General features: G+C 44.8%; 2 protein-coding genes across 3 annotated transcripts in view; both read left to right on the forward strand.

Annotated features, from left to right (window-relative positions):
- Positions 1–1,668: 1,668 nt before the first annotated feature.
- On the forward strand, positions 1,669–7,697 carry ppp6c (protein phosphatase 6, catalytic subunit). Its single transcript, XM_015943334.3, has 7 exons — positions 1,669–1,860; positions 2,420–2,515; positions 2,594–2,659; positions 4,635–4,776; positions 4,868–4,947; positions 6,904–7,113; positions 7,190–7,697. Exons 1-7 carry the CDS (start codon positions 1,786–1,788, stop codon positions 7,436–7,438), a joined length of 918 nt encoding a protein of 305 aa, XP_015798820.1. The 5' UTR covers positions 1,669–1,785; the 3' UTR covers positions 7,439–7,697.
- Positions 7,698–8,075: 378 nt separating this feature from the next.
- The window catches only part of scai (suppressor of cancer cell invasion), a 32,690-nt gene continuing 27,434 nt past the window's right edge, over positions 8,076–13,331 (forward strand). Inside the window, exons 1-2 of one of the 2 annotated variants that reach the window (XM_015943332.3) lie at positions 8,076–8,363; positions 12,694–12,876. In XM_015943332.3, the coding sequence (XP_015798818.3) occupies positions 8,185–8,363; positions 12,694–12,876 (362 nt within the window). In that variant the 5' untranslated portion in view covers positions 8,076–8,184. The remainder of the gene's footprint in view (positions 8,364–12,693; positions 12,877–13,331) is intronic. The other variant, XM_015943333.3, reaches the window with a different exon arrangement.

Below are 13,331 nucleotides of genomic sequence, written 5' to 3' on the forward strand. Positions count from 1 at the left end.
AGTTTGTCCGAACGTTGTTCTCCTGCAGGGAATCTGAAGGTCTCCTCTAGTGGAGGCTCTGGTACCAAAGCCATTGTCCGGTCTTAGTTTGATATATGTGGAAAGTGGAGGTGGGGCTCATCCATTAAGAATTCTGTGGATTAAACAGCTATTTTTAAACTTAATACGCATTTTAAAATTGAGCATGTTATACTTTTCCAAAATATTACAGTGGTGAAGTGACAAAGGCTTTTGATCGAGGATTTTTAAAGACTTTTTGAATAATATTTCTGTTGGTTTTAAAAGTGTATCTCCAGTGAATGGCCAGGTTGTGACGCAGTAGTCTATACACTCTTAAAAAAGTGGGGTTATTTTTGCTAACCCAACTGTTGAGTTGAGGCTGAAAATCTTAAGGTTGGGTCAGTTCAACCCACCATTGGGTCATATGTGACCCAGCACATTGGGTCACATATGACCGTGTTTATACGGTGTTCATATACATATCTGTAGAAATGTGTATAAACACGGTGTTTATATACATATCTATGCCTTTAGGCAGCGCACGTGTTTTTTTTTAAATATGGTGCCCGCCCCTGTGTACTGCAGTCAAGGGCTACTCATTATGTAGGATAAAAATAAAATAAAGAAAATACAAAGGATTAAAATACATAAGAGAAAAAAATACTACTACTACTAATAACATTCAAACATGAAAATTAAATAAAATATAAAATAAAGCTAAGGCATGAAAACAGAACATTTAGACCAATACAACAATTTTAAATATTAATTGAATTAAAAAAAAGAAAAAAAAACCTAAAAATCAAAGTTAGGCATGATTGTACAAAGCATTATGTACATAATATTTGCAACCGACCTTACAATGAATCTAGAGTTGTAACTTTTACACTGTAAAGTAGTGATTAGTCAAGGTTAGATAAGTAATGCTGCTACGAGTCAAACTAAACGACGACGGTGACGGCGACAGTGGCACAGGAGTTAAGTGCTCGCCCCGTAATCCCGGTTGCAGGCTCGAGCCCCGCTCAGTCTGTCGCTGTCGTTGTGTCCTTGGGCAAGACACTTAACCCACGTTGCCTGCTGGTGGTGGTTGGAGGGACCGGTGGCGCCAGTGCTCGGCAGCCTCGCCTCCGTCAGTGCACCCCAGGGCAGCTGTGGTTACATCGTAGCTCATCCCCACCAGTGTGTGAATGTGTGTGTGAATGGGTGAATGACTGATTGTGTTGTAAGGCGCCTTGGGGGGTTCCAGGACTCTAGAAGGCGCTATATCAAATACAGGCCATTTACCATTTAAACACAAGAAAATGTTCATTTTGTTGTCAAACGAGATTTAAATTTAGTTTTGAAAGTTTAGTATGGAGACTTTGAAAGCATTAAACAAATGTGCTTCACATTCATCACTCTCTGATCGTCCTCCATCTTGGAACGCGCTGTCTCATAAACAACACAAGCCTGAATCTCCGGTGGGCCTGAATCTGCGGTTGGTCCCAATCTGTGGTGGATCTGAATCTGCGGTGGGTCTGCATCTGCGGTGGGTCTGAATCTGCGGTCTCCTGGTCTGCAGCGAAACCATCGCGAGTCGCGACTCTCCTCGCGCACGCAGGCCAGGCTACGGCTGCTCCTGCCTCATTGCACTTCCGCTGTTAGCCGCTGTGAGGCGATAGTGCATGTATCAGAGGATTTACAGCTGAGGAATCGTTGAGGAAGAGCTAGAAAAAAAACGGAAAAGAAAAGGAACTAGCTAGCGGGCTAACATAGTATTTTTATATAAGTTTTACCTTCCTTATTATGGCGCCCTTAGACCTTGACAAATACGTAGAAATCGCTAAACATTGCAAATATTTACCGGAGAACGACTTAAAGGTGAGTTTAATGAGCTGGAGCTAGCATTAGGTTTGTTAGTAGCTGATGAGGCTAACGGCGCGACTACACATGTTTAAAATAGGAATATATTTACACCTTGGTGGTAATAATAATCTGCATTTGATGTATTTGTGTCTACTTTGTCGGAAAAAATTAATCAGCTTTGAACAAAATGTTAACAGTTGAGAAAGGGGAGGTAGGCTAAAGCTACCAGCTAACATAGGGATCACCTACAGCGGTGTACACTCTGACTTTATACCGGCCAGCTGATCACCTGAATATTTAGCCTTATTTTAGAGAACCCCATGGCACAGTTTACCTGTTCAATAACTTGAGATCAGAATTTCTCTAATTTTGTTTCTTATTTGATTCTGTTAGCGGACTTTGGTCAACCAGCTGTTGTTTATGCACATGAATGTTCTGGCTTCTGATGTACTGAAATGTGTTCAGAAGCCAGACTGGTTTGATTTTGAACCATGTTGTTCTCATTCTTGACCTTCATCAACAATAATTATGATGTGTGTGTGTGTGTGTGTGTGTGTGTGTGTGTGTGTTGTAGAGGTTATGTGATTATGTCTGTGATTTGCTGCTGGAAGAATCAAACGTTCAGCCTGTTGCTACACCTGTTACAGTTTGTGGAGATATTCATGGTCAGGTACGTCTGACTGTTGTTCTACTTTGGATAAAAGTCAGCGGCAGATAAAAATGTCTTCTTCTCTTCTTTGGTGTCTAGTTTTATGATCTGTGTGAACTCTTCAGAACTGGAGGCCAGGTTCCAGACACAAATTACATTTTCATGGTAGGTTGACCCTTTTTCTGTGTTGTATCTCATTTATAGCAGAGATGATAGAAATCTCAGCCTTTAATGCTCACATTCCCTCTTTTGTCCTTCATTAACTTTGAGCAGTAGAGAAGAAATGTTTTTTATTTAGAGTGTTTAGTATAGAACCTGCTGCACATCAAATTTAGGACAGTAGAATAGATTTGTGCTGTGATGTCACCAAATGACGGTAGTAGAAGCTAGAGGTGGATGGATCAAAAATGTAACGGTTCGGATCATATCACGGTTTTCAGTCACGGATCGTTTTTCAGATCAGCAGAAAGAAAAAGAAAAGATAAAACAAACAGCTTTGCTCTCTCTCTCTTTATTACATAGAACACTTAAGCCAGTTTTACAAGACACACCATGCTAGCACATCGGTGTGATATTACTGCAACGGTGTGTCTCATAAGTGCACCATGCTGGCATGGCGTTGCACGAATGTTAGAGCGTTCGTTCTGCCTCGCTTGGTGGTAATACTGTTGTAATGGTCTGTCTTATAAATGGCTGCTGCGCCATGGTGCAACAGAGGGAGGTGTCATGATGACGTGGGGAGTTGATGCCGAGCTCCGGTCAGCAAATGTATTGAAAATGAAAGTAAACACAGACAACAAGTTTTTCTTTTTGAACAAAATCAGCTGAGACGGCAAACTGGAGCGTCTCTGTTAGAGCCGAAGCGCAGATCACCACGGGGAGCCGAAGCTTTGATCACCACGGGGAGCAGAAGCCTGGATCACCACGGTGAGCTGAGGCTCAGATCACCGCTGGGAGTTGAAGCTCAGGTCACCACGGGGAGCTGAAGCTCAGGTCACCACAGGGAGCCGAAGCTCAGATCACCACGGGGAGCCGAAGCCTAGATTACCACGGGGAGCCGAAGCTCGGATCACCATGTGGAGATGAAGCCCAGGTCACCACGGGGAGCCGAAGCTCACAGAGAGCTTCATGTCCAAGAGAAACGGAAGTCTGTGGCATCACAGAGACCGCCCACATACCCCCTTTATGCCGCTGTCGCCTGATCATTTATAAAAAGGACACGGTTGCACCACATTACCGCCACGGTCTGACCACTTATAAAGGACCTGAGGGTCCCTGTTGCCGCCACGGCGTTCCAGCAAATAGACGACATTGTTTTGTAAAAACGGCTTTAGTGCAACATTTTCTGCTCGGTTTGCAACTTGCTATAAAAGCAGGAGTTACAAAGAGTTCTGATTGCTGATTAAATGTTAAAATGGCTTGCCTTACTTGGACACGCTCTCCCTTCCTGTCCAGCTTTCACTCATCTCACCTTTCCGATGTGCTGTGTGTTGTTCTTTTGTCCTCTTTTACAGATTTGTCCCCAACAATATTTACAGGTCACACCGTGTTTGTGTCCAAGGCATGTTTCATGCATCGCCCCCTCCCTCCTGTCACGCGTGTGCGGCGCCGCGCCGTCAGACTGGAGACGTGTGTTAACTTCTGCCGTTTGTATCATCATTGTGTTTTACAGGGGAGCCAACATGCTCCCATACATGCCACCTAAACGGTGCAGGTGGTTTGTCAAGCTCCTCTCCTCCGCCGTGCTTTTCTCCTTTGGATGGAACAGGTAGCGGCTTCGCCCTCCATGTGACCGATCCGCGAACCGAGTCCTTGCCAAACCGTACGGATCGTGGGTCACTGATGATCACTCCCTAGTAGAAGCCACAGAAACCTCGTGGATGAGGAGGATAAAGTTGGACCAGAGTGGAGACCCAGCTAACCGCCTGGGTCATTAGTCACAGACGACCTGCCGAGTCTGAGCCTGCAACAAGTCGCTGACGTTTTTCCTACGAGCTGAGCATTTAAAACTGATTAGTTCTGCTCCAGTTGGAGGTCCAGGTGAACGTCTTCAGCGCTTCGCAGGATAAACGTGTAGAAGGTTTAAAGGTTGCGTTGTTGCTGCTGAACATCTTCCTGGTTGGTTTGTTCTGTTCTGCAGGGGGACTTCGTAGACCGAGGGTATTATAGTTTGGAGACGTTTACGTACCTGCTAGCTTTAAAAGCCAAGTGGCCCGACCGCATCACCCTGCTCCGAGGAAACCATGAGAGCCGACAGATCACTCAAGTCTACGGGTTTTACGGTACGTGGCGTCTTCGGCTGCAGGTTGTTTCCTTGTTGCTGAAACCAGACTGACGAGCATCTTCTGCACTGATTGAATGTTTTTATTGTAGATGAATGTCAGACTAAATATGGGAACGCCAACGCCTGGAGATACTGCACCAAAGTGTTTGACATGCTGACCGTCGCTGCTGTAAGATGGAGCCTTTTTCCTGCCTCCTTCACGTTTTTGTTTAAACTCCTAGCTCTCCGATTACCTTCCTGAACAGCCTTTGTTTAAAGAAATAGTTTGTACTTCAGGACGGGTGGGCTAGTGGCTAGTCAGAGTGCAGCCAAGACAAGTTTTTGTTGCCCTAAATCTGCTCCGACCCCAAAGATTTCCCAGTTTTACATCGGAGTTCCTTCAGAAGGAATCCCAACAACTTCCTGTAGGGATGAATGGCTGCAGCTGCCGATGGAAATGTAGCTTTAGGTAGGGATGTCCCGTTCCGATATCGATATCCAAAGTAATTCAGTATTGGTCCAATAACACTATCGGATTAAATGGGACTGCATCAAAAATCTCCCGATATAAGCGGTCCGTTAAGGTTCACGTTTTTGCAACCAGAGGTTTAAAAAAATTCGTATTTTTTCCCACATTTGCTGTTATCGGCTCTTAGGGATGGGTACCTTTGACATTTGAATCAATTCGGTACTAATTCCCGGTACCTATGAATCGATACGGTACTTAACGGTACCAATTTTCGATACTTTTGAGTGTTTATTATTTTAATTCTCTTTTATAATTAAATATATATTTTTCTCAATATATAACCATATTTGATAAATATCACGATAAATAACATACAACTGTTTGTATTTTAACATCGTCCTTGTAGTTTTATAAGCTGATAATTAAACTGAAGCAAACATCTTTACTGTGAACTAAATTTACTGTGTATCTTCATTCCTTTTACCGTCCTTTTTCATTTGATTTTTCCTGCTGGGAAGTTAGAATTTCCAAGGAGAAAGCGAACGCACCATTAGTTGATAACAACGGAAGCTAACACAACAAGCTAACGTTATCTTAAACAGTTTATTTAACTGCTGGAGCAGATTAAAACGATGATGCCTCACACTTAGATCGTTGTCACTGGTTTCATCTTCACCCAATCACCCGTCGCATTTAGTAAAGTGAAGCCAAACTTTAGAGCGCGTTCATGTTCTTCTAGTCGGAAATTCGGAGTTCCGAGGAGAAAGCGAAAGCACCGTTAGTGAAATGGAAGCTAACAAATCAAGCTAACGTTATCTTAAACAAAGCTATGGAACTCATTGCCCATTGGAGTTCGGCAGGCTCCATCTCTGGCGGTTTTTAAATCTCGTTTAAAGACCCACTTTTACACTTTGGCTTTTAGACAGTGACTCGTTTTAGTGTTTTATTGTGTCATTGTTTTAATTGTGTTCTTATTATTTATGTTTTCTCTGCTTTTAATTGAGATTTTATCCTTAGTTTTAGCTCCTTGTAATGGGTGTGTTTTGTTTTAGCCTGTGCAGCACTTTGGGCAGCTCCCATGCTGCATTTTAAATGTGCTATATAAATAAACTATGCTATGCTATGCTATGCTATTTTATTTACCTACCGGAGCTGCTCTGTTTACAACTGGCTCGCAGCGACCGATGACATAACGCTCTTGCGCATGCGCAGCTGTCTAGGCAAGTTCTCGTTGTGAAGGACGGGTACCGAAACGAGGCACCGTTTCAAATGAAGTGAATCAGTGCTCGGTCGGTACTATGGAATTCGGTCGGTACCTTAAAAAGTACCGAATTCGGTACCCATCCCTATCGGCTCTTGTTCTCCGATTGAGTAATATCACCTGATCAGGCTTTTCATACGTTCCACACTACGAATCAGGTAAAGGCATGTTTGGTTGGTGCTGATATCGTATCAGATTGATATCGTTATCAGTCAATATGGAAGGCTACGATATCTGTATCGCATCGGGAGTGAAAAGGTCGTATCGGGACATCCCTAGCTTTAGGTTCTGTTTTCATCAGAACTGGGCCGGCTTCCCATCCAGACTGTTACGGTCACTCGGCTGATTTTGAGTGACCGTGTCTGGTCACCCTCATGTCCTTGTGCTCCAAACGGTTTTGTCTTGAACGATTCCAGCTGATCGATGAGCAGATCCTGTGTGTCCATGGAGGTCTTTCTCCTGACATCAAGACTCTGGATCAGATTCGAACCATCGAGCGAAACCAGGAGATCCCTCACAAGGGGGCGTTCTGTGACCTGGTCTGGTCCGACCCCGAGGACGTGGACACCTGGGCCATCAGTCCCCGCGGAGCCGGGTGGCTCTTCGGATCCAAGGTCACTAATGAGGTAAGCTGCTCTCTAACAACACAGGAGCCTCTCCATCTCCTGACCTTTGACCTGAGCGGTGGGTGTTTTGTTGCAGTTTGTTCACATCAACAACCTGAAGCTGATCTGCCGCGCCCACCAGCTGGTTCATGAAGGTTATAAGTTCATGTTCGATGAGAAGCTGGTGACTGTGTGGTCTGCTCCAAACTACTGCTACCGCTGCGGGAACATCGCCTCCATCATGGTCTTCAAGGACGTCAACAGACGAGAGCCCAAACTGTTCCGGGCCGTGCCGGACTCCGAGCGCGTCATTCCTCCTCGAACGACCACCCCGTACTTCCTGTGATGAGGAGAGCGGTGCTCCTCTGGTCTGAAGCTTATTTATATGCAACATGGTGGAAACATCTTGGGAAGTGGAGTTCTGAGCCCGTCCCGAAACATGCTGCCTTAATTCTTATCCTTTTAATTTATTTGTTTAAACAGCTTTTGAGTCCCGCTGAGCCTGGTGTGTGATGGGATGTGTGGCTACCAACACGTCTCCACTGGTGTAGAAAACGTTTCGCCTCCTTTCTGTTTTATAATCTGAATAAAATGTCTTTCACTGATTTGAGTGACTTAATGATGGTGTCAGAAAACGGGTTAACCCAGCTGCCTCTGTGACTCCTGCTCCTGAAGAAGGCAGACAGTGTAGCGCTCTACTCTCCAGTGTGGACTGAAACCAGGAGGTGGAAGTAATTTTGGTTCACGTTTGTGAGAAACACAACAAAGTATCTCTACAAGTTCTTAAGAGTAGCTGGAGCCACAAGGTCGGTTTTAGTTTGACTAGTACCCCGGCTGCAGGATGTCCGGTGGACGTGGCAGTTGTTGCAACACCAGCAGGTCTCAGGCACCTGATGTGGAAGAAAGAAAAGTAATAATCCTAAAGCATGAAAGTAGGAAGTAAATATCCGAGCCCACCCCAGACAGCCTGTGGTATTTGATAATGGAAGAGCCGAACTCCGCCTACTGACTAGCCCCGCCCATTACCAGTCTGCAGCGGGGATCTTTTGGCTGCTGCTGTACAGAGGCTTTTATTGTGACGGTTTGACCCGGATGCAGCTAGCGGCAGCCTCTTCCGGTCTCCGCGGCACTCAGCCCCTCAGGCTAACGGCGGCTCCGGTTCGCTGCTGGCGGAACCCTGACCCAGTGGGATGTGAAAGAACTGGCTTCACGGTTTGTGGTGAGGAGAATCTCCGCGGTTCGTCTGCTGCTCTTCATCTCCAGCTGCGGCGGTAAGAGACCTGGAGGAGGTTCTGCTGCTCATCCAGATGTTCCTCATCTTTGATCCAGTCAGGACTCACGCCCTCCCACAAATACCTGCAGTCCGGATCCGTGATCTAACCCGCCGGACTCTTACAGCTTCATCTCATTTAGTCGCATCGTCTCCCGTCTTCTGGCTGAGAATTCCCGGTTTCATCCCGTCTGGAATTCCGTGCTGCAGCGGTTTGTTGGAACAACACAGCGTTTTCTTTTATTAGAAGCAGCTTAGAAATACCATTCACGTTTGTTCTGAAATCGTTCAGAAATATTTACTAAAATATGAATAATTATGAATCCAGCTGGTTCTGGTGGAAGCTGGAATTTTAATTATTAATGAAATCATTAGAATTGAAGCGTTTAAAGGCTTAAATAAATGAAACGGAAGCAGTTTATCTTAAACATTAATGCATATTTAAATATAGACATACACACATTTGTCTGTACATGTATACACGCATGTATATATGCGCGCACACACATGTATATGTGTGTGTGCGTATATATATATATACACACACACACACACATACAGGTCCTTCTCAAATAATTAGCACATTGTGATAGTTAATTATTGTCTGTAATGTACTGATAAACATCAGACTTTCATGTATATTAGATTCCTTACACACAACTGAAGTAGTTCAAGCCTTTTATTGTTTCTAATATTGATGATTTTGGCATACAGCTCATAAAAACCCAAAATTCCTATCTCAAATAATTAGCATATTTCATCCGACAAATAAGAGAAAAGTGTTTTTAATACAAAAAAAGTCAACCTTCAAATAATTTTGTTCAGTTATGCACTCAATACTTGGTCGAGAATTCTTTTGCAGAAATTACTGCTTCAATGCGGCGTGGCATGGAGGCAACCAGCCTGTGGTACTGCTGAGGTGTTATGGAGGCCCAGGATGCTTCGATAGCGGCCTTAAGCTCATCCAGAGCGTTGGGTCTTGTATCTCAACTTTCTCTTCCCAATATCCCACAGATTCTCTACGGGGTTCAGGTCAGGAGAGTTGGCAGGCCAATTGAGCACAGTAATACCATGGTCAGTAAACCATTTACCAGTGGTGTTGGCACTGTGAGCAGGTGCCAGGTCGTGCTGAAAAATGAAATCTTCATCTCCATAAAGCTTTACAGCAGATGGAAGCATGAAGTGCTCCAAAATCTCCTGACAGCTAGCTGCATTCGCCCTGCCCTTGATAAAACACAGTGGACCAACACCAGCAGCTGACATGGCACCCCAGACCATCACTGACTGTGGGTACCTGACACTGGACTTCAGGCATTTTTGCATTTCCCTCTGCCCAGACTTCCTCCAGACTCTGGCACCTTGATTTCCGAATGACATGCAACATTTGCTTTCATCCGAAAAAAGTACTTTGGACCACTGAGCAACAGTCCTGTGGTGCTTCTCTGTAGTCCAGGTCAGGCGCTCCTGCCGCTGATTCTGGTTCAAATGTGGCTTGACCTGGGGAATGTGGCACCTGTAGCCCATTTCCTGCACACACCTGCACACGGTGGCTCTGGGTGTTTCTACTCCAGACTCAGTCCACTGCTTCCACAGGGTCTGGAATCGGTCCTTCTCCACAATCTTCCTCAGGGTCCGGTCACCTCTTCTCGTTGTGCAGCGTTTTCTGCCACACTTTTTCCTTCCCACAGACTTCCCACTGAGGTGCCTTGATACAACACTCTGGGAACAGCCTATTCAATCATAAATGTCTTTCTGTGTCTTACCCTGTTGCTTGAGGGTGTCAATGATGGCCTTCTGGACAGCAGTCAGGTCGGCAGTCTTACCCATGATTGCGGTTTTGAGTAATGAACCAGGCTGGGAGATTTTAAAAGCCTCAGGAATCTTTTGCAGGTGTTTAGAGTTATTAGTTGATTCAGATGATTAGGTTAATAGCTTGTTTAGAGAACCTTTTCATGATATGCAAATTTTTTGATAGGAATTTTGGGTTTTTATGAGCTGTACGCCAAAATCATCAATATTAGAAACAATAAAAGGCTTGTACTACTTCAGTTGTGTGTAATGAATCTAATATAAATGAAAGTCTAATGTTTATCAGTACATTACAGAAAATAATGAACTTCATCACAATATGCAAATTTTTAAAGAAGGGCCTGTATGTGTGTGTATGTATTTATATATGTATATACAGATCCTTCTCAAAAATTAGCATATATATCTATATCTATATAGATATAGATATATAGATATATATAGATTCTTTGTGTCTGAATACAAACATCCGGATAACCTTTTCTGTAATTAAACCGGACAAAGCCCCTAGTAACAGGTCCGGACTTGTTACGGACAAGGTGGCTGCTTCAGACTAATGAGGTCAAGTTCCGAACAAGGAGGAGCGGGAGGAGGAGGGGACCGGGGGACGCTGTGCGCTCCTAGATAGAGCGCTCCTGTAGCATGCGGCAAACCATGGCAGCTCACCTCATACGGTACCGTCTAGACCCGCGACGGAGCGCATCACACCGCTTCCGTTATTCCTTTAACCATTGAGCGCCATCATCCAGGTCTTATGCGTCTTCGTGTGCGCAGAATTATGCTTAACATAAGTCCGACCCCCCCCCCCCCCCCCCCCCCGGACATCTGGAACTTTTCCCTGCTGTGTGAAGGCAGCCGAAAGGACAAGTTCCGGTGCGAAAGTGGTGTGTCTGAAAACACAGTTCCGGTTAAAAACCGGATTGAATTGTTTACACATATTCCGGAATGTCAATCTGAAAAGGTAAGGCTGGCAGACATTTCGGCTGTTAGATTACGGTGTTAAAAAGACGAACGCACAGCGAGGAGAAACGTTTTGTTTCAGTTTAAACACAGAGAATTAATAACGGCCACCAGGGGGAGCTAAAAGCAAGCAGAACTGCTAAGTATCCCTTTAAATGATAAATAACGATGTGAGTTTCCACTACGTACTCTGTTCCCATGCACATGTTGAGGTCAGCTGATCTCCTGCTACTTTCCTCTCCCCAGATGTCCTACCAATCACGGGCTTAACGTGCATTTGATGTTCCCATTCTCTGGAATTCCCTCCCATTACGGTTAGGCAGGCGTCCTCTCTGGCTCTTTTAAAATCTCATTTAAAGATTTATTCTGTGGCTTGGCATTTAGCCAGCGACTCGTTTATTGTGCTTATTGTTTTTGCTTCTTTTATTTGCGTTTGCTGCTCTGCATTGATGGTTTTACTTTCATTGGTGTTTTAGTCTTATTTTGTTTTTTAAGAGGAAGACACCCCCAAATCAACCTTTTCTGCTGATAAACTAAATAAATGAATCTCAGACACATGTAGTCAGTAATTTGGTGCTTTAGTGCATCTTAGTTAAAATTAAAAAAATTTGCCTAAAACTGACAGTGTTGCACCGTCGTCAGGTAAAAACTTTGCACTGCATTTGAATTCAAATCTGCCACTGCTATTGGCTAAGAGGTACCCTATGACGTTAGCTGGTACGTTATGATGTCACTTTGTCATTGTAAGTGTGTGTGTGTGTGTGTGTGTGTGTGTGTGTATTAGCGACTCCGCCCTCTCGGTCTGCCAGACAACAGCGTTTGTTGCATTTTTCAAACAGGAAGTGGGAGTGGTGTAGTACTCTGGCAGGGGGTGACTTGCTCTTTAAAGAACCTGCCTGTGCAGCACGTCGGTCGGCTCTCACGCGGTACTTTTAAACGTGCTGTATAAATGAAGTGGTATGGTTTGTCTGTCACATAATCTGAGATTTATGGTAATTAAAATAGCTACAAATCTGAAGTGTCACGACGCCGCAGCTGAACCTCTTCTTCCCCAGCACAGCTGCTACTGACCACATGACCAGATTCTTGATGGCTTTCTCCACGTCCAGCCCTTCTTCTGTGGTCCTGGAAGATGGATGTTTGCTAATTTCAGACATTTTTCTCCTCTTCTCCACGTGGCGTCCAGAACCGATGGCCTTCGGTCCCGTCCTGTTATCACTGCAGATCTGTTGGTACTGGTATGATCTCATTGCTCTGCAAGGTTCTCTCAGCCAATCAGAAGGATTTGAAGTCCATTCCCAGGATGGAATGCTTGGGTTCTAATATCCGAACTTTTCCTAGCTTCAGCGGAGCGCTCTGACCTGACTGGGCTGCTCGGCTTGATTGTAGAATCAGAACAGAGAGAGAGGAATCTGGGACATGCAGGTCGACCTAAAAGAGAATCGTTATGTGACCCGGTTCCTCAATCTCTAAGTAGGACACCTGTAGACGCGCAGAACCTCCAGCTGACAAACGCAGGACGTAGAACATCCTGATGATGGTTTAACAGTGTTCTGCATCAGCTGCTCTAGGGTTCCACCTCTGACCGGTATTCCTGAGTGTGATGTCGTTTGTGACCAGGGGTCAAAGGTCAGTGTCATGACTGGAGCGGAGGCCGAGGAGGACATTCCTTTAGGAGACAGGAAGACCATCACCGACTTCTGCTACCTGCTGGACAAGTCCAAACAACTCTTCAATGGGCTAAGGTCAGTGTCAGTGGTTTCCATGGAAACGCCATCTTGCATAATCAGCATGTGATTGACAGCTCTCTGAGTCAATAAGAGTCCAACCAACCAGAACCAGGACCAGACATTCTGTCCAGAAGGTTTTGGTATTTAGTTTCAGGGTGTTTTGGGTCAGAACCGGCCCCGGTTCTGGATGTGTCCTTTTGGTTCTGACTAGTTTGATTCAAACCCCCAGTGGGCCGTGAGCGCGTTACCGGGGTTACGCAGAAAAACGAGTACTTCATCACCCAGATGATGCGCTGGTAGATACCAGCTTTGGGCTGGGATGAGTTATATTTAATGAATAAAGTAAAGCATTTTATGGTAATAAATGCTTGATATCATATTATCAATGATCAGTTCAGGCCACCTGTGCATGAATTTTGTCAAGCTGCATCAGCTTTGGACTGATGGAGTGTTTGTAAAGTAGACGGGGG

The sequence above is a fragment of the Nothobranchius furzeri genome, chromosome 6 (genome assembly GCF_043380555.1).
Source record: "Nothobranchius furzeri strain GRZ-AD chromosome 6, NfurGRZ-RIMD1, whole genome shotgun sequence".
In the NCBI taxonomy this organism is placed as follows: Eukaryota; Metazoa; Chordata; class Actinopteri; order Cyprinodontiformes; family Nothobranchiidae; genus Nothobranchius; species Nothobranchius furzeri.